At 40.6% G+C, this 23,601-nt stretch overlaps 2 protein-coding genes across 6 annotated transcripts; one reads left to right on the forward strand and one right to left on the reverse strand.

Moving 5' to 3' along the window:
* The first annotated feature begins 655 nt into the window (after nt 1-655).
* sycp1 (synaptonemal complex protein 1) lies at nt 656-8,310 on the forward strand. 4 transcript variants are annotated; one of them, XM_056578933.1, is made up of 35 exons: nt 656-820; nt 955-1,095; nt 1,501-1,573; nt 1,678-1,721; nt 1,817-1,975; nt 2,072-2,139; nt 2,221-2,294; nt 2,392-2,450; nt 2,526-2,592; nt 2,802-2,875; nt 2,958-3,066; nt 3,399-3,493; nt 3,574-3,758; nt 3,843-3,910; nt 3,997-4,058; nt 4,168-4,284; nt 4,435-4,539; nt 4,683-4,786; nt 4,858-4,924; nt 5,038-5,108; nt 5,218-5,299; nt 5,397-5,459; nt 5,554-5,616; nt 5,696-5,758; nt 5,840-5,956; nt 6,044-6,154; nt 6,253-6,345; nt 6,428-6,502; nt 6,612-6,683; nt 6,770-6,877; nt 7,106-7,171; nt 7,247-7,327; nt 7,417-7,524; nt 7,612-7,677; nt 7,777-8,310. In XM_056578933.1, exons 2-35 carry the CDS (start codon nt 964-966, stop codon nt 7,915-7,917), a joined length of 3,042 nt encoding a protein of 1,013 aa, XP_056434908.1. In that variant the 5' UTR covers nt 656-820; nt 955-963; the 3' UTR covers nt 7,918-8,310. The 4 variants fall into 4 exon arrangements, with proteins under 4 accessions (XP_056434908.1, XP_056435112.1, XP_056435039.1 ...); XM_056579137.1 differs by having other exon boundaries at nt 4,171-4,284; XM_056579064.1 differs by having other exon boundaries at nt 656-811.
* On the reverse strand, nt 4,721-22,377 carry slc5a8l (solute carrier family 5 member 8, like). 2 transcript variants are annotated; one of them, XR_008893461.1, is made up of 18 exons: nt 21,942-22,377; nt 21,463-21,528; nt 21,297-21,348; nt 21,009-21,076; nt 20,508-20,662; nt 19,410-19,550; nt 18,376-18,505; nt 18,124-18,212; nt 17,592-17,704; nt 14,343-14,410; nt 13,998-14,084; nt 13,714-13,907; nt 13,361-13,470; nt 13,158-13,246; nt 12,208-13,076; nt 11,205-11,735; nt 8,642-8,782; nt 4,721-8,555 (listed from the first exon to the last, which is right to left on the reverse strand). XR_008893461.1 is itself a non-coding variant. In XM_056579293.1 (15 exons), the coding sequence occupies exons 1-15, from the start codon at nt 22,284-22,286 to the stop codon at nt 12,969-12,971; spliced, it is 1,815 nt and encodes a 604-aa protein (XP_056435268.1). In that variant the 5' UTR covers nt 22,287-22,377; the 3' UTR covers nt 11,756-12,968. The 2 variants fall into 2 exon arrangements, 1 of the variants encoding a protein (XP_056435268.1); XM_056579293.1 differs by lacking the exons at nt 4,721-8,555; nt 8,642-8,782; nt 11,205-11,735 and having other exon boundaries at nt 11,756-13,076.
* Between the last annotated feature and the right edge of the window lie 1,224 nt (nt 22,378-23,601).

Consider the following 23,601-nt stretch of genomic DNA (forward strand, 5'->3'; position numbering starts at 1 on the left):
TGTGGATTTAAATGATAATTATTCATGTCAAGAGTTTGACCGTTTATTGTGCATTTTTTTCAATTAAAGGCTGTAGAGAAAACACAATGAGAAAGACTGTCTCGGATGTGCCGTCACGCTCCCTGCGACTGGCGTGGACAAGACCAACAATCTCCCCATCGGCATAACTGAAACTCTCCGCATGCCCCGATTTATACGTTTTTTTACCTCTTTCGATGCTTTTATCCCCCCCTATAAAACCCCCTCACGAAAATGTTTAGTTTTCTTTGCATGAAAAATTATAATTTAAATCCACAAACAACATATGTGTAATCCGGGGCATATAAAGACTTGGACCAGAAAATAATTACTTTCTCTCCATTGAAACCCATTCATTTTTTTCGATCTCATAGGTACCATGGGCTCTACCGAAAAGGGCGTGACTTCGCCACCGGTGGTTCATCCGGTCCGGGTTCGATTCCCCCCTTCCCCCACAAAAAAATATATTTCGAGCTATTTAATGGAAATCAAATTCAGAATAAGAATGTACCGGGGTGTATGAAATAGGCCGTTAGATATAGATTTAATATGTATAATAGATATATCCGTTCCACAATACAAATACAAATGTAAAGCAGAAGAAGCGTGATGACGCGCCTTTTCAATATAACGAGTTCACGCGCACGCACGGCCGTTGGATAAAAACCTTTAAACCGTTGGATAAAACCAGTTAACCCGTTATATGGAGTTATTTTGACCAACGTTACTACTTACTTGCTTAATAATTTCCTGCAATTAGCTTATATGAATTTGTATATTGTCGCTATTTCTAGTAAGGAAGGTATTTGTTGTTAACATTCTATTCGGCCGATAATGAAAGACTTTTGGTCCGTCAATCTAGGCTAATAACTGACTCGTCGCTGTCACTATGTTCATTCGCTATCCGAGTCAACATATCTGGTTCGTTATTCACAGCCTCACAGGATGGATAAAGACCGAGGGTTCACATTTAAACTGTTAGTGCCACCGAGGGTGAACCGAGGGCAGATCTCGGCGGTCCGACCGCAGGAGATAGTGGAGGACTGGAGCGTGAGGCAGGCAGCAGGCGGACAGCAGGTACAAAACCGGTTCAGATCCGGTTAAACGCTGAATAACTTTTTTATCTCTCTCTCTCTATATATATATATATATATATATATATATATATATATATATATATATATTTGTAAACCATTTACACCCTGTCCGAAGAACGAAGAACTGTTCATCTAACGTTAACCCTGCTCACCCTGTCGAACCGAAGCACGAAGAACTGTTCATCTAACGTTAACCATGCCCACCCTGTCGAACCGAAGCACGAAGAACTGTTCATCGAACTGTCAAACCGAATCAAGACTTTCGAGATTAGAACTATTTTGTATATAGTATATGTTTAGCATGGTATGCATATAGTATATTCATATTAAGTATAGTTTGTATAAGTAAGTATTAATATGCATATAATTTTCCTCTTGCGCGCAGGGCTTCAACCCATGTATTGACAAAGCTTTACCTAAGGCAAACATGGTTGTTCCAAATAAACCTGGCAGACAAGGTATAATAATAATAAGGGCAACATTTCATAATCATACATGGCGAACAATTAAACAAGCAGGTTCTATAAATGTTGCCCATTACATGTGACGTTATTCCCTAAAGATATCCCAAAGTCAAGAGTTGTACCTTCAGTAGAGAACGATGAGGTAAGTTAATCGTTACATAAATGGGTAATGACTTATAAGTATGATCCACTTCGCCTTTGCAGCAAACTCATGCTTCTCTGCTGAATATTCCCCAGAATAATAGTGGACAACTCTATACCATGCTGTTTGATGAAGTGGACAAAATAAAATCTTGGAAAGCCAAAGTGGACTCTGAGACCATGAAAAACGACCGCAGTCTGCAAGAAAATAGAAGAATAATTGAAACCCAGCGCAAAGCCATTCAGGATTTGCAGGTTTGTGATTCATTAAGTTCAACTCCATTGAACTTAAATGTACAATAGCACTCTATACCTGAAAATAGATAGTTAAATTTATTCATATTTTTGCAGTTTGAAAATGAAGGTCTAAGTATAAAGCTGGAGGAAGAGATACATGAGAATCAGGATTTAAGGATCAAGTAGGTGCTTTGATTGGAGGCTGTTCTATCCTCAGAAAATTGTATGAACTCCATTTAATCAAGTTGTACTCTAACCTATAGGAACAATGCCACAAGGAATTTATGTCATTTATTGAAAGATACTTTTGAACGTTCATCGGAAAAAATTCATTTATGTAAGTAAAGGGTAAATTTACTACCTAGCTGGCAAGCAACAACATTTCTCAAATTAATAAATGTTGCATATTAATGCATATCTTGTGCTTTCTGCAGTTGAATCTGAGAGAGAGGAAACACACCAACTCTTTTTGGAAAATAATGAAAGTATTCAGGTAATATCCACAAAACATACAGCTGGGAACCAAATTATTTTAATGTATCGAAATATTCATACAATTATTTCTTAGGGGATGATTACTGCCTTTGAGACCCTTCGTATTCAAGCAGAAGCGGATCGACATGAAATGCTGCAAGGTGTGTGAGGTTATGATTCTGATTGTCAGTGCTTTACACTTAATTCAGAATACATTCTAATTAAAGATGTGCATTGAAAGATGCAATGATGCAACTTTCTTTTTAATAATAAAAACATTAAATTAGGTGAACTTGTATTAAGGGATGTCAGTGTTCCAGTTGATGGTTGAAGCATTAATCGCATATCTGTTATTTATTTTGTTTTTCAGTCAAAGAAGGCCTGTTGCAATTTGAAGTGCTCAAAGATAAAGTTGACCAGGAATATCGCATCAAATATGACGAGGTTAGATTCAAATAAATGCTTCATATAGTTAAAGGCTCAAAATGATGTGGTTATAGGACAGTTTGAATCACCCTTAATGTAGGTTAAACTCCTTGAGAAAAAACTGAAGGAGAAGGAGGATGAACTGGAGAAGCTGATGGTAAACCTTAAAATAACCCAGGAGAGTTGCAGACTACTTGAAGAAGAGAATGGTATGCTTTCATGGTCGATTTTTGGAACCATGATATGATGACCATTGGTAAACCTTTCACCTCAGCATGTGAACTCTTAAATTACATTTCAAGCAAAGACACTCTTTTTATCTACTGTACTATTTTCTTCATAGATAGATGCGTAGGCCTATATGCACTTTATATTGAGTCAGCCATATATTTGGCTGTTGTATTGTCACTTGCTGTATCTAGTACTTATCTTTGGAAAATTTCTCATTATAAGAAATGTGCTTATCCATATTTCCCTCTTCTCATATTCTAAAATGCACATACACAACAATGCACATTTACAAACTATGACATTGTAACAGGTAAACAGAAAGAACTTATCAAAAGTTCCAAATATGACCAGGACTCTGTTCTTCATAAACTTCAAGATGCAGAAGAGCTGTGTAAAGAAACTGAGGTAGGCAGTTTTTAATGTTACTCCAAATTATTATTCTGGTCGTAAGTACATTAAATCAAATTGTATATATTACTCCCAAGAAAAACCTGGCAAGAATGACCTCAGCAATGGAGAAAACCAAAGAAGACTATGCACAATTAAACCAACAGAAAGATTTAAGAATAGAGGAGCTCAGCAAAGCTGAATATCAACAAGCAAATGCATTAGTGGAAATGCAGGCTGCAGCAAATGAGAGAGAATTATTACTATCATCAGAAAAGGAAAGGTATAATTGAAACCCTAATAATTATACATTACTTTTGATATTCCGTTGCATGGTGTTACATTTCAATTATTATTTTTTTTCAAGAGGAAAGGAGCTTGAGCTTAAGCTTCAAGACATCAGCATGGAGATGGAGGACACCATGGCAGCTCTAGGTCAGCCATTAAAAATATATGAAGTTACTATTCCTACTGCCTGAGTACTGTATGATTGCCAAGCTTAAGGACATTACATTTTGTAGGAGAAACAAGGGAGAAGAGCCTAAAAAAAGATGAAGAGATCAAGGTTGCAGCAGATGAACTGGTAAAAATATTGTTTTAGATCGCATACGTTGTGTACATTTCCTGCAGGAATAATATTTATTTCAGCATACAGCTAGCAGATGACATTTATGTTATGCCTATGCTCTCAGGAGATTAAATCACAGTCCATTGGCATTCTCATGGAGAGGAACAAATGTATTGAAGCCGGAGTTCAAGAAACAGCAGCTGAGTTGTCTAGAGCAAATGAGGAAGCCAAACTTTTTAAGGTTAAAAAATGTCATCAATACTCTTTACGCCAAGTCGCACAATTAAACATAGATGTCTTCCCTTAACACTATATTCTTGCTTGCATAATTATTATTATATAGTCCAATCCTCAAATATACAATCCAGTTAACCTTTGTTCTATCCACCAGGGTAAAGTTGAGATTTTATCTGCTGAAAGGGAACTGCAGAAGAAGGCCGGTCTGAGGGCTGAAAAGGCCCATAATGAGCTGAAAGAGAAAGCCAGGATGGCTGAGGTGTCCTAATTAATGTCCTCCTTACCCTCATTATGTTCCTCCTGCATCCAACTCCAACTTAACATAGAATACATTTATGGTATGGCTGTAGAAAGAAGGCTATGTTGTTAACGATGACATTGTGTTTGTCCCCCACCCCCCAGGAAAAAGTACAGGAAGTGGAAGCCAAGTTATTGGTTGAGCTAGAGCAAAGACAAGCATCAACCTTTCATATGGAACAACAAAAAAAGGACATTATTCAACATGAGTGAGTTTTTATGTCCAGTCCATCATTACATTTGTTTGCATTAAATAACACGTTTATGTTTTGTTCTACAGAATAAGGTATGGAGAGCTGTTATCAAGGTATAATGATGTGCACATGAAGCTAGAAGAAAAATTGAAGGTCTGCACAAAGGATGGTGTCCTGAATTACCTTCTGAGAATATATATTGAAAATCTTCTACTTGAACTAAAATGTTGAAAAAAATTCAAATATGGTTATGCTTTATCTAACAGGCTAGTGAGGAAAGGGAGATGGACATCACAAGAGAAGTCGAAGGATTAGAAGACAAAAACCAACATTTACGGTAAGTTTGTAATTTATACATCTACATATTTAAGTATTTCACTTTTATAACTATTGAATGCCAGATATTGTTATGGATTTGTAATATATTTTACATTTGTATTCATTAGAGAGGAAGTTTCTTCGTTGAATATCCAAATTCAGGAGCAATTTAAAAAAACGGCAGATCTGGAGAATCAATTATTGCAAAGTGTAAGCCTCCTAACACATGCTTGAACAAATATTGCAAAAATAAAATGCTTGTAAAGTTTTGGAAACTGTTAACATCAAATATGATTCATATTTATAGGATGACAACTTGCAGGATAAAATAACCAAAAAAGAGAAGCAGTATAAAGTGATGGAAGCAAAGGTACCGATCAAGGCTGATTTTGGGCTCACCTTCGGAATTTATCATTTAATTATTTAATTTTCATTAATTCATTCATTCATCTTGTATTATTTAGCTGTGCAATCTCAAGGCAAAATTTGAAGCTAAGTCTAAGACCCAGGAAGAACGCAACACAGAGGTTGGTTGTTGTTATAAACACACATAAACAAACACAGATATGTTTTTACAAGGATAAACGTTTAATTGTTTGATTTTAGAATAAAACCCTTAAAAAACAGATGGCAAAAGAGATTGAAAGATGTGGTCATCTTGAAGATAAGGTACGTAGTACGTCAATTTAGCTGGAGTCGCTCCTAACATCAATACGAATTATTGATATCAATACATATCATGTGCTTTAGATTAATCATCTAAAAGAGGAATGTGAACATATGAAAAGAGAGAACGAAGGAGAACGTAAAAGATTGCTTGAAGAGCTTGATGTCAAAACTACTATGGCAGCTGAGCTTGAAAATGAGGTGAACGTGATTACCATCTTGCAATGAAGACACAATACATTTTTCATTATGGACATCAACAAAAAATACATGCCATTCTTTGTATAGGTGCAAATACTGAAGCTCACAGCTTCAGAAGTCACCAAGAACAAGGAGGACTTGGAACTCAAATGTCAACACAAGATTGGCGACATGGTCGCACTAATGGAAAAACACAAGGTAAAATAATCACACGAGTATGCGATGGTTTAGTGGAACTTCAACATCAAAAAGCTTCAGCATGTGAAACATCTTTGATCATATTTTGTCATTTTCAGAACCAGTATGATGAAATGGTTAAAGAAAAGGATGCAGAGCTTGAGGAGACAAAAAATACCCAGAAGGAGGCTTTTGCCCGAAAAAGTTCACTGGTACTATTCTAAAATACCTATTTTATTTTGATTTAGGAAAATATAACAGCACCTTTTGCCGACGTCTTATTATTGTCTTTAGGAGTTGGAGCTTTTCCAGAATAAGATCGAAAATGATGACCTGAAAAATAATCTGAAGAAAGCCATGAAAGAGACAGTAAGAGCCGTGGCGGTGTGCTTCATTTCCGCTATTTCTATATGCAACCCGATATACCATGAGTTTTACTACTTACTTGTAATAGTTTTTTTTTTTTTTTTGCTATTAGGAACAGCTACAGATGGAGTTGCATGAATTGAAGAAAGACATTTCCACATTAAAGATCAGTCAGCGATCAGAGGCAAAGAGCAGCATCATATAAATTCCTTATGGTTGTTGTCGTTGTAGTGTTAGTTGGGATCATAACATTTATTATTGCATCTCTAGTCACCTGTTCCAAAGGAAAACGTAGACATTTTGAAAGAAACGTTCCCAAAGACCAAGAGTGCAGGCTGCAAAAACAACAATGGAGGTTTCTCAACTGCCAAAATACAGGTGAACCAGTGAAGACCAGGTTGCATTGCTTTTTGTATAGTATTTGTATGGTAGCTTTATAATATAATAAAGTTAATGCCTTTAGGATTTTTGTTTTTGCTTCTTTCTTTTGGTCTTTGTAATTTATAGCAGTGGATACGACTTGGTGGATGTAGTGCTGTTATATCATATAATATATTTTTAAACATTAGCAAAAGCACTGAATGTTTGTTTACTTTCAATTTGAAGGAATCAAACAGGAAAACTCCTTCTTGGAACACCATACAAATATCTGGTCGGACACCAAAACATCAGGTATGATGGCCCAAGGCCCAGTAGCCTCAGTAGTCTCAGTAGCATTCACTCAGACTGAAATTTCTTCTTTTTAAGGACATTTCAAAAGAGATCATCAAGACACCTTCTTGGAGCACAGGTACCGTAAGCAGGATTGGAGCCACACCAAAAATCAAGGTAAACCCAATGACGTTTCTGCAGCCTCTTTTAAGCTTCAAACATTTGGGATTGCTTTGATGATTGTTTGTCTTTGAATTCTTCTACAGTCCTACAGAATCAGAACCCCCCCATCTTTGGAGAAGTCAGCTCCTTGGGGAAGGGGCACCCTGGAGCTCGATCCCAAGTCTGACAGTTCTGAGCCCAATGATCTCATGGTAAGATTTCCCCATGGTAGATGGTAAATAAAGGACAAGTGTAACACTAATGAAAGAACGAGGGCTAATTGTCCTTCTTTTTGATAGACATTTGCTGATGAACCTGAGCCACGATTCTCTGCAAAGCAGCGCAAAGGACACACCCTCAAGACGGTAATATCGACCACATTTTCCAATTGGAAAGCTCTAGCAGGCATTTTCCCTCTCAAGTATTATCCCATTTCAATGAAATTGTATCAACCCTTATTTTAGAACAAAAGCCCTGCCGTGTATAAATCCCCTGGAAACTCCCTGAAGATTGCTGCGATAAAAAGGATGAGAGATGCAGGTTGGATTACTGTCGCTAGCTCAGACGAAAAGAAAAAGAAGGTGGATCAAAAAATATTTGCTTAAAAAAGTGCTTTTATATCTCAGAAAGTTCAAAAGCATAGTAAGCATAGTCATCAGTATCAGTGTTTGTTCAAAACTGATTTAGCTTTGTATGAACGTTTAAGTTTGTATTCATTATCTTTAAGCCGTTTTAGACATTTCAATAAGGTATTAGTTCTCATGAATTTGTTGGATACTGACCAATGACTGTGTTCATGAATGCTGTTGCATAGCCAAGCATGGCTGTTCCATTTGCGTTTCATTACCATGCACACAAAATGTTATGTACTTTTCAAGTTGTGTTTTTTTATGATAATAATAGATCAATTCATTGCTGTTTGTATTACAGATTGTTACAATTATAAAAATTCTCTGATTCTGCATTGTTCTCGTTAGCGTTATAAATAAATGATAATATATTCCCCAATGTATCAAGAGTATACTTCAAAGATGACAGTTGTTGAAAGCTCAATTCTGAAAAAGATAACTTCATCTTACTTCACTTTCAGTGAGCCATCAGTTAATGTAGGAGCTCTCTCTCTCATTGATAAACTGAAGGTTGACTGATCCTTCTGTAGTGGGTTGTGGTTGGTCGAATAATGCATGTCCGTCATAAAGTCCGCCCGAGATTACCAGCGTGTCGTCATCAGCCTGAAATTGATCTGTTGAAGAGAGAGGTTCTGTAGCAGCTCGTAACAAAATTACATTGTATTGATAGTAAGATATGAAAAGAGATTTAAATTCTTACCCATGTGAAGGGGGTGATGGGAATATTGCAGTCTCTGTTTGCATCTGTGGAGAAGATATATAACGGACCCCAAAACAAACCCTGCGAGCACAACGCTGAAGACGATCGTCATATTCCTCTCTGAGGTGTTGAGGTTCAAACCTACTCACACAAATATAATGACAAAAAAACAATTTGGCAAAAGTTAAACGGGTGAATACGCAAAAACGCTTTTTTGGGGGTTTGAAACATAGTAATTTGTCTTAGATGATCGTCAATAAAGTAACATGCCATTGTATCACTGTTACTGAAATAAGTCCCCATTTAGAGAAAAATGATTAAAACCCTATGTTTTTGCCATTCTCCCAAAAACACCATGTGAACACTAGATGGCGTCCCTTCGTGACGTCAGATGACCTTCTCCGAGGTAGTCTGATGGCGAGGCGATGGCGCGGCGGTGTGGGTGGACGGTGGGCGAGGGCTTGTTCAAGCCTTGTTCACACTACCTCCGTCCGTCGACGGATCTCATTGACTTTGCATTGGGCGCTCGCGAAATGCATTGTGGGTCCGTCCGTTCTGTTGGCTCCGTGGCCTGAGTCAAAAAGTTTAGAAATGTTCAACTTTTCAGGCAGTGACGGATCCGTCGGCCAATCAGACTGCGTTATGCAAATATACGCAAGGATACTGTCCAATGAAATCGCCTTTGTTATACAACCCGGAAGAACACATGGATACGTCAAAAAGCCCCCATCCGTCAACGGACGCATGTAGTGTGAACCAGGTGTGTACATGCGTCCGTCGACGGGTGACCGAGGGGGTGTCTGACGCATAGGGGACTAGTCTTTGGAGACGCATACTGCCGCCAATCAAATCGCTTCCCGCTACAAAGCCGATGTGTGGATATAAAAGATGACACAAACAACAGGTGACTAAAAACAATCCTATCATTCCACAATTCTTTAAAAAAATATAAACGATTTTTCCTGCTTCTTCCTGCTTGTTATTGACCTCTGAAGAATAAGTCCCGCCTCTGAGGCTCTTGGTTCCATGTTTAAATGTCTATGGAAAATAACATGGGGGTTTTGAATGATCGTAGGTGACAAACTCTGTAGGTGGCGAATAACTACTTCTTTAACGGCACAGACAATCCAAAACCCAAGTGGAATCTAGATGGAAAAAGTGTGTAGTTCAAAACCTGAGCAGCATTTACTTCTTCGCCACCTACAGAGTTTGTCACGTACGATCATTCAAAACTCCCAGGTTATTTCCATAGACATTTAAACATGTAACCAAGAGCCTCGGAGGCGGGACTTATTCTTCAGAGGTCTATTGAAAAATGGGCCCAGTAGACGCGTGGATTGTATTTTGCCTGAAAGTTGAACATTTCAACTTTTTGACGCAGGTGCAGGCCACAGAGCCGAATGGACGGACGGTCCCACAATGCATTTCGAACGAACCCTATGGCTTGTTCACACTACATCCGTCCGTCAATGGATCTTATTGACTTTTAATGGGGCGCTCGCAAAATCCATTGTGGGTCCATCCAGGGCCGCCGGACTGGGGGTGTAAGGTGGACAGGCTTGGGGGGGCCCAAGGCAGAGGGGGGCCCCCCCAAGCCTGTCCACCTTACACCCACAGTTTTTTTGATTCTTCTATCACCCCCTAGTGGCAGGAGCTACACATTGCGCTCAGTGGCCATATGCCGCTAGGTCATCAAGGCCCCCCCCCCTCCGCAAACAATTCTGTGCAGGGGGCTGGAAGGGAGAATACCGTCCATGCGGCTCCGTGGCCTGCTAGAAATGTTCAACTTTTCAGGCAGCGGCGGATCCGTCGGCCAATCAGTTCGCGTTTCCTTGATCCATTTTGCAATAACAAGCAGGAAGAATCAGTAAAAAATCTGGCTGTTTTTTTTTTTTAAAGAAAGGTGGAATGATAGGATTGTTTCTGGTCACCTGTTGTTTGTGTGATCTTTTGTATTTATATCCACACATCGCCATTGTAGCGGAAAGCGATTTGATTGGCTGCAGAATGCGTCTAGAGAGACTAGTCCCCTATACGTCAGACACTGCCTCGGTCATCCGTTGACGGACCCATGTAGTGTGAACAAGGCAGCCCTTGCTGCTGCGCCACCTCGACGGAAGGTCACGATTTTTGGGAGGCGCACGTCCGGCCCTTGCTGTGGAAGGAGGGTACGCAAGGACGTAAGGGGTCCGTAACCCCCTTGCGTTACGGGAACTTAGAACCATAAAAAGCCCTTGAAGGGCTTTTTATGGTTCCCGGTCAGATAGCTATATTATAACGCTACAGTCTGTGGTGGATTTCATATACAACACTGTGCTTAGTATAACGTTCATAACAGTTAGACAACAATGGTACTAAAAACGTATCATAAAGTTGGCGTGGGTCGTAACTATGGGGATAACACGCCCCCCATTTCCAATAACTTTTAAAAACAGTGTTCAAATTCCATCTGAAAAAGTGGGCTCATTGACTCTTTATGTCTAGTTATAAATGCATCCAAAATAAAGTATTGCCGTCATACAACACAAATTTCACTCTTGAGAATAAGCAGCTCTAAGCTCACCTTCTATGACAGGAGGCCGTATTAGCGTTACATTGTCTGGGGCAGCTTGTGTGGAATGTTTTGTAGTATCAGCAGGTGAAGTGCTATGAAACACAGCTGGTGGGGTTGCTTGGCTTGTTGGTTGCGACCAGGTTGAAGTTTCCCTCTCAGGGTTTGTCGTTTTGAAGGTGGTTGTGGTTGGGCTGGTGGTGGTGATACTGGCTGGAGGCTGTGTTGTGCTCCTGCGTGTTGAAACCTGGCTTGAGGTGCTAGAAGAAGCAGTCGATTCTAAGTTTCTGGTAGGATCGGTAGTGCTTTGGAAAGAGACAGAGCTGTCGGCTGTAGACCCCTGGGTGGCATTGTTGGGGATGCTCATTGAAGAGACTGTTGTATTCGGGACGTCTGTAGTATGAGAGGTTGTGTCTTTAAAGCTGGCTAATGTTGTCGTCAAGTCCTCCTTTGGCGCCGGTGTCATTGCAGCAAATGAACATGCGAGAAGGCAACATACCAGCAAGGCAACATGTGACTCCAGGACCTGGTTCATTGTGTGCTCTGAGTTAAGAAACGGAAAGAATTACGTATTGCTAATTTTGAAAATGTTGTGAGTAAACCAGGACAATAAAGTTCTAGTTTAAGTAATTTATTTGATGTGGTCTATTCAGATTGTGCAATAACTATTTCAATAACAATTTATGTCAAAGGTGATTTTCCCCTCAGTAGTGGAATAACACAACGAGCCGCCAGCCAACTGAGGAGGAACTCACCTTTGACATGCCTTGTAAATTAAATATAGTCATGGTACAATCTCAATGTATGTCAAAGGTGAGTTGCCACTAAGTAGCTGTTTTGGACCCAACAAGCCACGGGCCTAACCCTCATGAATTGTATGGCCCGTCTGGTGGGCCATTAGACAAAGAACCAAAAATAAGGACGCGTACAGTAACTAACAGTAAATACATTCTGTAATACTTTATGCCGCTTTTCTTTCCCAGTTTATCATTTTAGGAAAAATAGTTTTTCTCACCTCTAGTAGTTCATAACACGAGAACAGAAAGAATGGTTTCCACAATCGCTGTCCTATCATTGTTTACTCTCTACTCCTTGCGCACTAGGTACAGCCAGTCTCTTCCTGGCAGAATGGCAGGTAGGAGTGGGCGGGTCATTTCTTTGTAACTTCCTTCATTGCATGTTGCCAAGGAGATAAGGGCCCGAGGTTATTACAGTTCACCTATGTGTCTCTCTTATCTGGATTAATTCCCAGCATGGTTTTCTTTCACTCAATTACTCATACATGATATGCATACATTGTGAACTGGACAGTTCACTCTTGTCAAGTGATAGATACACTAGCCGGCCCACTTTCCCTCTTTTCTTGCATAATGCATATTTTTTTAATTTTTAATTTTCAACCTCCATAATTATATATAGTTAATTATTACAATAAATATTTAAACATAAAATACTAAATAAACATTTAGTATTATAATATTTATATTTTTTACAATACATATGCATTTTTTTCTACGAGGGAGCAATTATTCGAAGACACTGTTCCAAGAGGTTGGCATATTGGGGCATACTCTGTTGAGATATGTGTAAACACTTCATAGTTCAAAAATAACTTTAAATTAGATTTAGATTTAGGCGGTATTCACTGCTGTCTTCACTTAACAACTGCCAGTTGTTCACATTTAATTTAATTGGCTAAAAGGATCTCTGTTATAATAATGCTAAAATATACTTTTGTTAGGGTTGTCCCTTTCACAATATAGTGATCAATTCCTTTTACAATTTGGTCACTTTCTTCTCATCTTTTTCCGTTGTATCAAACTTGTCATATGCATCAAACTTGTCCTTGGTCTTCTCATTGTCCTCTTTCTCCATGTCTGATGTCTGTGTAGGCAAAGGAATAAACATAGTAAGTAACAGGGCAGGAACCAATACTGCTCCCCTATCCCTGTCTTCATCTCTTACCTTAGAACTACTGCCACAGTAGTTGAAACAAATCAGGTCGCTCTTCCTCACAAACAGACTACTGTCAAGCCTCTCCTGCTTACACCCACCTAATGAAAGAATGAACAAAGAATAGACTTGCAGTTTAATGACAACAACCACACGGCCCATCCAGTGGTCTTCATCCAGACGGGGGGGGGGGGGCTGAGATAGATGAGGTTTACCTGTGATGATGCTGACCAGCAGCCCAACTACCACGGTGCACAGGGTGCCCAGAGGACAGAAGTACAGGTAGGACAGCGAGTACCAGCTGTCAGCCAGAGGAGGCCTAACCCTGAGAGAGAGAGAGAGAGAGCTTACTGCATGACCAGATCCACTCTTGAGCATCACTGATTGTATAGGCAAGTAACAAAGTGAACTTTTTTTTTTTGTTTATTTCTGGCTAGTGAATAATTGTATGGGCTGTTTGTGTGTCCCATTTCCATACGTATACGTAGCCCCAGGCTGTCGTTGGTCTGTTATGCTATTTGCAAACTGAATGCAGTCTTTTAGGCCCTCAAGAACTTGCTGTACTCACGGTGGTTCACGGGTCAATGTCAAGGCACTGGTCCATGGAAATTCAGTGGTCATGTTATTATCGCCCGGTGAATTACTGCAGTTGGTGCTGAATTGCAGAAGATTGGTTTTGTCGGCTCCGGGGGGATAGATCTGGGCTCCGATACCCACCCACATAGTCAATATGAGGCCTACAAGAAGTCCCAGTAGGCCCCCCTGGCGAGTCAAGATGAAAAGAAAATGTACTGCCACTCATATTGTTTTGGTCATTTAACATGATTAGAAAAGTAATCATGAATTACTCACCATGGTGTTTGTTGTGCGGAAAAGCATTCCCAAGAAGAACAGTCCCAAAAGAGGCCCACCAATGATCCCCATGATGGACAGAGCAGCCTAAAAACCACAAGGATATGTAGGAGCGGGATACCTCATACCGCATTCATCAACAGCCGGCAAGGATGAAGGCTAACATTTAGACCCCTTTTCAGACACTCACCCACCCCACAAGATTGCGTAGTTTGGATAGATTGTGTCGTTTACTATTCGTATTAGCCTGCAGTTCTTAATCACAATCGCAACCTTAATCCATCCTTAAGTGAGGATGTAAACAAGGGGTTTCTATGCAAAAGGAATGTAATACTGTATGCTTACTTGCAGAACACTTCCCATCAACGAAGCAACTCCAGCCATTCCAATACAAACCACACCAAAGAACACACCTGGAATGTGGAAATAATGACGGTTTATAGGTGAGCTGTTGTTTTTAATAAATTAGAACAGTTAAAGGTCAGTTAGGCACAGGATTGATCATAAAAATAGATCATATCATCAATGTGATATCATAGATATATCTTAAATAACCTTGATGTGTAATCAGTAAAGATAATGATTCCAGTAATGTTAACAGTAAAATCACGTCCCATAACCGATAAAGGCCCCTATTTTAACGGTCTGAAATGCAAGGGAGAATCACTAAACTTAAGTAGCTTTGTGGGAGGATCTCTGGTGTGTTTTGGGCGTAACGTGCAATAAACCAAAGAAAGTTATATCTCCCATCCTCTTTAAGAGCCTGCGCCTTTGAACTTGACGAGTTTATATTTTGACAAATACTCATCAATCCTAAAAAGTATGGGCTTGTACATAATGTCTGTGTCGAAAAATATGTGTTTGCAGATGCATTGTTTTAAAAGTACTTCTTACTGCTGTATCAGCTGTTCTATCCCAAATAATTTAACAAACGTTATAATTTACCCTAAAACGAGATTTTGTTTAGGAAGCCTGGGATATAGCCTACTTAGCTCGAGTTTATTATTATTATTATTATTATTTTAACGACTGGGATATTACTGCAGTGTTCATTAATGCAGCCCCTATGGAAAAAAACTGTTTCCACAATCCACATCATCATCATAATATTTCTCTTAGGTTAGGCAAATCGTTTGCATGTTTGTGCTGTGTATAGCCTACTGGTGTGTAAGCTTAGGCTATGTTGCAGTTCCGATCTGCAATTTTCTGGTCGACCAGTAAAATGGGCTCTATCTTGCATCCAGCGCAATTGACTTCCTAAACCGACGCATGTATCTTTGCTAGTTTGCACCCGGCGCAAAGGAGATTTTCCCCCGCATCAAACTCGCGCCACTGATGGTGCGTTTCCACCGGAGGGTGCGGTTTGGTTCGGTTCGCAAAGGTACGGCACGGATCGCGTTTGCACCGCCAAAAGTGGGCTTGAGCCGTACTGAGACGTACTCGTCTCGCAGTACTCCTCCGTTGGGGTACTGAGACGCCTGAAAGGGTGCCAGCAAGTTCGAGCTACACAAGCTCTCCGTTGATAGGTCGACAGAATCGTCACTTCCAGTTGTACTTTTAAATCAATGCATCTACAAACACCGTACAGCAAACACATATTTTCTTACATAGACATTGTGTACAAGCCCATAACTTTTAGGATTAATGAGTATTTGATCTTGAGAAAACATCGTTTTACAGCGAGTGATTGTTAAAACGAATGAATGAATGCGGGAGCACTTGTGTGCATCCATCTGTTTAATCACACGCAAACTATACATGTAACGCATAATACAGTCCATGGCAATGTATATTAACATGGATGACACATGGATATTAGGAACACAAGTCGATAACGATAATGTATAAGCCTACAATACTGGTAAGAAACAATGTTTGTTAATGTATTGCCGCCTATCATTAAATAGACCCACAGTTGCGGCCACAGGACCGCATATCATGTGTGTTACATTTTCTTTGCCGAAATTCCCATGACGACTCAGTATTTTTGAAATTGTAGAAGAAAACGCTAATCCAAGTGTGGATTAGGCTATATTATTTGGCCATAAACTGAGACATTTGAAGTTTGAAATTCATGTGGTCATCTCTTCTGAGACTATAAACGCATTGTCAAAATATCAACTCGTCAAGTTCAAATGCTCTTGCTCGTAAAGGGGATAGGAGATGGCAAACCACACCTACGGGTAATTAGGCTACTTCAGGACAACCCTTTTTAGATTTGCGTCAAGCGCAAGAGTCATTTATCCGCCGGTATAATAGCAACATCGCCATAGAACCGCCCAGTGTTGTGCCTGAACGCGTTCATTGAACGATAGTTCATGAACTTGTTCATATTTTGGGCGAACGTTAACCGAATGTACTGTATTACTGCCTGATGAACGTTACTGTGAACTCGTTCATTCTGGTGTCTGTGAGCGGCACGCTTACTCGGTTTAACTTCGTTCAATAGGGGGGTTATTTGTTTATCCACACGGCGGATGCGCGCGCAGAACGCTGTGTGGTTTGACCAGTTGCCATTGTTATCTCTGTTTGGTTAATTTGCAGTTGCGGTGTTGTCAGCTTACTATTACATTAAACTGTTCTCAGAAAACGCGATTATATGCTAGAGTATCTGTGCTATAAAGGCTGAGACGAATTTCGAATTATAAATAAATATGTACAATCCATAACGTTAGCCCTCTGGCTCATAGCTCAGTGGACTAGATTACCTCCTAGAATCATTTTTGGCCGGAAACGGAAAGGGGGGCTGTTTACGTTTGGTTGTAGTCTTTTCGCTCGGTTCTCCGTCTTAGCAGCAGGGCTAGAACCGAGAGAGAAAAGACTACAACCAAACGTGAACCCCCCCTTTCCGTTTCCGGCCAACGAGCAATGAGTCTTCCAACAGAAATCAATGGGATTTACAAAATGCGCTAAATGTGCAATAACACACGATATAAACTGTATTTCGCTACGATACTTGATTCAACCATTCTACTCATCCTTGACAAACCACAAAGGGGGCTCAATTTTCAAAATGCCGGAAAAAATAATAGCTCACAGCAACATATTGAAAAAAAGAACTATGAACTAGTTAATTTTTTGGAACTGTGAACTTAGTTAAAAAGTTTGAATAATGAACGTTTAACTGAACTAGTTCATTTTAAAATTTGTGAACCGAACTTTGAACTAGTTCACGTAGAAAGTGAACTTTCCCCACACTGCCGCCCACAAAGCTACCTGCGTTTGGCGCTTCTCACTTGCGTTTCAGACCGTTAAAATAAGGCCCTCTATCTTTGTTTACAAGGGACAATTGGAAAAACCCTCTCACTCCCGCCACCCAGCATTCACACATCATTTTAATGTGAAATCATTCACAAGCTTGTCTACCTAGTAGCCTTCTTCTAAATTAAATTGACCTAGCAATGATGAATTGAAAGAGCTTGACTTGATGTTTCATAATGCTGGCTTGGCAAAGGACTATATGTATATATTAATCATATTGTTCCACTGCGCATTAATTATCCCAGCCGTCACGACTGAATGTTTAGAACAGGACTCACTGAGACTCATGTTGATCTGCCTCAACACTGAATGATAGTTTAGAACAGGACTCACTGAGACTCATGTTGATCCAGGACAACTGCTTCTCTGTCAGGTTTCGCCATTTAGGTCGGATAAAGTCTTCCAGTGTGACAGCCGTGAGTGCATTAATACTGGAGGACACGGTGCTAAGATAAGACACATTTACAGTTAATATGCTGCTAAGAATTTACACAACATCATTTTGTTCATATTTGGCCTGTGGAAGGCAAATCAATTAATTATTGTTGCATGTGTTTTTCTAACCAGGATAGAACAGTGCCTATATGCCCTTGATTTCTAGCTCAATGTGAAGCTCTGAATGTGGGGGGGAACTTTGGTTGTTGTCTATAAGAGAGCAATAGGAGAGGGCACGGGTCTCAGGACAACCATTAGAAGACAGGTGAGTTAATGGCTGGCATTTCTAAGCAACAATCTTCTCTATAAAATACGGCAGCAGCTGGAGTAAGCTTTACCTTCGGCTTCCGACTATAACAAACCATTTGTTTGGCCAGCCTTTCGACCCTACAGTTTATGCGCTGATTGAAGCTGGTCTCTCGGGCCTCACCTGAGAGTCCCACTGTAAGCTGCAGCCACAAAAAAACCAGGGACTCCTGGGTAGTCTGCCAGGATATCCATGACAAGGTACGGAAGCAACTTGGATCAATCCGTAGAACGAGTGGGTTCAAAGATTAATTTAACAGTAAATACATCATTAATAATTGTAGTTTTATTCATGACACATTACACTACAATTTCATATATATAATATCCATCCTATGGGGTAATGAATATGTGCTCTATTCTGGGTTCCTCTTACCTGGTCGGGGGATCCTACATCACCGTTAGTGAGGGGATCACACTTCATGTAAATAGAGTACATGGTGAGGCCACAAAACATGGCCAGACTCACAGTAGCCAACAGGCCCAAGTAATTCAAATACAAGGACCTACAAAAAGAACACAATTGGTAAAACAGCTTTTGAGATGACACATGCATGCTAATTGACTTCAATGAAATGATTGACGGGTTGATAGTTGCAGAATAAGGCTTCACAGTGTTAACAATGATATTGCAATCCTTCTTACTTTTTAATACTTCTTTACAATATATTTTGCGCTATTAGAGTTGATAAGCATGCCTACTTTTTGGGAAACAGTTGCAGACACTTTTTTCAGAAAAATATTGTGCAATATATAGCATTATACAAAGTGGGTTATGAAAAACTCTTAACCCATTTTGATATGCATTGACACACATTACAGACTGCTTATGTCAATCATAGTTGATTTGGCCTTGCCCTGTGTATAACCCACATTGGGGATCTTTGGCAGGCTTTTGGACACTAGTGTGATTCCCTCAAACATCCAAACAGGAAGGCAAACATTCAGGGCTGCTGTACTGTGGCGTGCGCCCAAAACTAACACTTGTATCTTGTGTGTATATGAATGAGTTCCGGGCGAACAGACGTTATAATGGCGTGTTATTAATAAGCATTACTTTGCATGACACACGCGGCCCACAGAGGAAGAGTCGTCCTAAACAGCAGACACTGCCTTAATCGCAAGCCCAGAATCAGACTATAATGCTTCCGTAATCCCGATATCCCTGTAGTTTGCAGTTCTATTATTCTCATTATTCTCTAGGTGATAATTTACTGCTCTCCTAAATGCTGCTCTGCCCACACATTCCCTGTTTCAGTGGTCCCCGCGTCAGCGCCACCATGTGAGAAACAACACCTCATGATTCATCTTCAATCCAGTGTGTCGTGCAGGAGACCACTGCAGATATGTTTTACTTGTGATGTATTGTGTGGAAATTTCATATCCATGGTGCCAACGGAAGCATCTTACGTCTTGGCGTGGGCCACGCTCCTGCAGGCCAAGTAGCGCTGCACCTGGGACTGGTTGATGCTGTACACAGAGATCCAGATCATGCTGCCCCCCACCAGGATGGTCCAGAAGGTGTGGCGCTTCAGTGGGTCCGGGTCAAAACTGCAATGAAGGGTAAAGTGCTTTTAAAAGGATGATTTAAGAGATTGAGATTTTAGGATTTGTTTGATTAACATAGCCCTTCCTTAGTGTTAAGTGAATTAAATGCTCTGTTAGAATATCTTATTCAATTGGCCTGCGTCCGAATGAGTCAATATAGATTTTCGTCCCTCCCTTGTGTCCAATTTATCAGGGCTCCTCTCCCATGATTGGTTCGGGGAATCTATCTTCCCTGTCAATCACAGGTCTGTGAAATGGAAGGCTTTTTAGTTGTTTTATTTCCAAATCTTGGACTCTTTTTTCTGCTCTCTTTACAACTGTCAAATATTACTTCCCGCACATTTTAATGAAAAGGTGTGATGGCATGTTAATGTATAAAAAGTGCAAAGGGAAGTAAGACATGACATTATTTAACGTAGTGAGTGTCAGGATGTAGTCTTGCAGGCTCTTCCCTATTTCTTAGTCTTTCTATCACAACCTACAACCATTCATCTCCAAACTTCATCGAAAACAGAAAATCATCAGCCGTCAGTTTTTTCTGACGGCTGTGAACCAAGCTCTCTTAAAGGTCCCATATTATACCGCCAGGTGTGAGTGTGAATAGCCATTACAAGCCTTTTTGAATTTCTGCCTCTATTTACATCCCAAGTGGACGCGTCCACCTAGATGTATGACGGATAGAGGAGCAACGTTTGCTACAGTCCACTGGGTATGCTCGTAGACTGATCTATCCAGCACCCATCTAGGTGGACACGCCCACTTTTGATAGATGCAGATTTTCAAAACGGCTAGTAATGGCTAATCACACCTGGTGGTTTAATATTGGACCTTTAACGACAACCTGTCTGCTAGAGTTCCATGTTTCAACATATCACAGACATAATGTTACCATCCTTTTGCAGATCTATCAACTGCTTGGAACCCAACCATTCAGCTATTGGGGTTTCTCATTGTTCTTACTCAAACGCTTCGAGCCGTCCTCCGTCGGCAGCGTCCTGCCATATCCGGGCCATGTCTCCCTGGAGCACCACCCCCCTGGCGATTACTGCAGCAAAGCCTGACAGCATGATGACCAACTGCACCGCGTCGGTCCAGATCACAGCCTTCAGGCCGCCCTGCAATACATTTACATTCACATTTAGGGAATTTAGCAGACGCCAGCCAGCAGGATAACAGAGCCAAGGGATCTGCTATAGAGGGAGAACAGAAGGGGTCCCAGTACAGAGCCGAGTGTCAGTGTCAAGAGTGCAGGGTTTGGCAATAACCATAAAGAGCATGCTCCTGATTAATGACACGTCTGTCACATGCTTCAGATGTACCGGATTTGACCTGGACATTATAAAACTTGCTTGTTAAGATAAAGTTTTGGATAACTTTAGTACATCCGGCAATCAACACACCTTGTGATTGATGGGAAGTGATATTTGAAGGGGTTCAGAGGTGAGTGTTTGAACTACCAACCAAGGTACAGTAGACGATGCACACCGCACCCGTCACCACCAACACGCCCCACAGGTTCAGCCCAGTGACTGTGGAACAAACACCATCTCATTTATATCATGCTAAAAAACATTACTTTCGCCTCAACTGACGTGCGTAAAAGCATTATTAATATTTAGAGCCAAGAGATTAGGAACATGAACTCCATTAAATTAATTGAGTTGGTAGTGTTATCTCATGGAAGAACACATTTTTTCATAGACATGAGCCGAACTGATCACATATTAATAAAGGCACACTTAAACTCACTTTGGTTGAGTGCAATAGCTGGAGCGTAGATGACCAAACCAGTGTATAGGACCTAAAGCAGATGTCACCATTAGGTAATTACATGTAAATGAACGGAAAACTGTAATGGTAATTTGACGGGTATGGCATTTAATACAAAAAGTGCTTACCAAGACCTGTAACTTACCGTCTGCATAATAAATATGCTTGTCGCCAAAACACGCACACTTTTACTGAAGCGCATCTCCAGGTACTAGAAATATAAATATGAAAACATGTCAGAATAAACAAGGAAAGCTGATGTCTGGCACTACACAGTCCATTGTTGATCTTATGTGTAGTACCTTAATGGTGGTCAGAATTTCTGAATGATTTTGTCCATTTAGTCATGGGGATATGAAGACCTATCTCTTCCAAGAACAATTATTTTTGTCTTTTAATTGGATTGAAGTAGGGCTTATTGAACTAGTAATAGATGATAAAAAAAACATAAAGTTCTTTGCATATGCTTGCATAATAAATGCCTTGGAATTTTGAAGATCGTACAATATAAAAAAAACATAAAGTTCTTTGCATATGCTTGCATAATAAATGCCTTGGAATTTTGAAGATCGTACAATACTATTATGCATGGCTCAACCATGCATAATAGTGAACTCTGCTCACCTCATAGATGCTGGTGATGCCCAGTCGGTAGAAGAAGGGGACAAAGATCTCCGCCGTGACGATGGACGTGATGGCGTAGCTCAGGCCGAAGAGCCAGAAGGCCGTGCCATAACGATAAGACTCGGCGGGCGTGCCGATCACCGTGATGCCCGACATGAAGCTGGCGGTAAGAGACATCGCAACGGGCACCGCATGCATTTGGCGGCCACCCAGTAGAAACTCCTCACTCGTGTTCTCCTTGCGACCACGAATTGCCTGCCAGAGGCCAATCCCAGAAGCCCCCAAAAGTATACCTGCAAACACCACATAGTCCCACACGGAGAACGAGGCCACTTCTCCTGCCATCGTTTGTTTGCTTCACCCTTAAGCTACCTGCACAAACTACAACCTTACAAGAACAGCCTGTCTTATAGCCTACTTTAAACGGCTGCAAGCCAACCACTCTAACCAATGATCAACGCTGCAGAGCTGCCTAGAGATAAAGGTAGAGTTGTTAAATGCTGTGCTTTGTTAATAATCTATCAAGGCCAACATACAGGTGCATTTAAAAGTTTGGGATTTCAAAAAAGGGCGAGGCACGGAGCCTTGGTTAGGCTAATGATGCTCAAGTGGTGTGTGTTAGGCCGGGGGTTATGCAGCAGCAGAGTGTATGCAGCAGTACATTTAGACATTGTTAACCACACTGTCGTGTTCTTGTAAAGGTGGCAACTGTACTACTTATTAAGATATTTATTGCGATTTAACGTAAGAATCGCCTATTATTAGGGGTTTTGTGCTGAGGGTATAATAGAGGTGCTCAGTGTGTGGTTGCAACCCATTCTTTGAAAACCAGGGGTTCTGTAGGCCTATGATAGGCCAGGACTCACCTACAATCGGAATGCGGCCTGGTAGGCAAACAACAGAGGCAAGGCTTATCCAGGAGTTGGACTAATCGTGCTCTTAACATGCAATTCCTCAATTAATGTGGCAACTGAAATTAGAACAAAAATAAGTCAAAGCAAAACCAGTAGGATTGCCGTTAACATACTATTTTCGGATTTTCAGGTAGAGATAAGGACTATGAGGTATCCACCTCATAGTCTTAGTCAAGGCCCAAATAAAAAATGAAAATCAATTCCCCACAGCCCCTCACCATTAATGTTTTCAGAGAAGCACAGTCCGTCTGTAAGTGTGTTGATTTTCCGGATGTTTCCTTGGTGCTCGGCTGTTCAGGGCAACGCTACATCCCTTTGGTTGTTCTTGAGGTATGAAAAAACAAAAACAAAAAATGGCTGCCATTCTCTCAGGAAAAGTCTCGTTAGTCTGATTAGAAATGTTTTTATTGTCATTATCTTAATCTTTTGGAGCGATTGTATATGATGTTAAGTTACTCCGTAAAGCTAGTCTTGGCGTTTCTCAAGCTTATATGGGGCTTTTGAGGTACTAGAATCGGGGTAGGCTACATTAAGAAATCCCCAAAATGATTAAATTACACAACACGTATTTGGAAACCAATATGTGGAGCAACGCGCTACATTTTGCAGCAGCGCCAAGATCGTTTATTGGCCTGTGGCATGTGCCACCGCGACCACTGACATACCATGGCATATGCCCTTCAGGAACGGCACATGCCGTTCTGGAACGGTAACTGCCGTTCTGGAACGGTAACTGCTGTTCAGTT

Source organism: Gadus chalcogrammus, chromosome 1 (assembly GCF_026213295.1).
Source record: "Gadus chalcogrammus isolate NIFS_2021 chromosome 1, NIFS_Gcha_1.0, whole genome shotgun sequence".
Classification (NCBI taxonomy): domain Eukaryota; kingdom Metazoa; phylum Chordata; class Actinopteri; order Gadiformes; family Gadidae; genus Gadus; species Gadus chalcogrammus.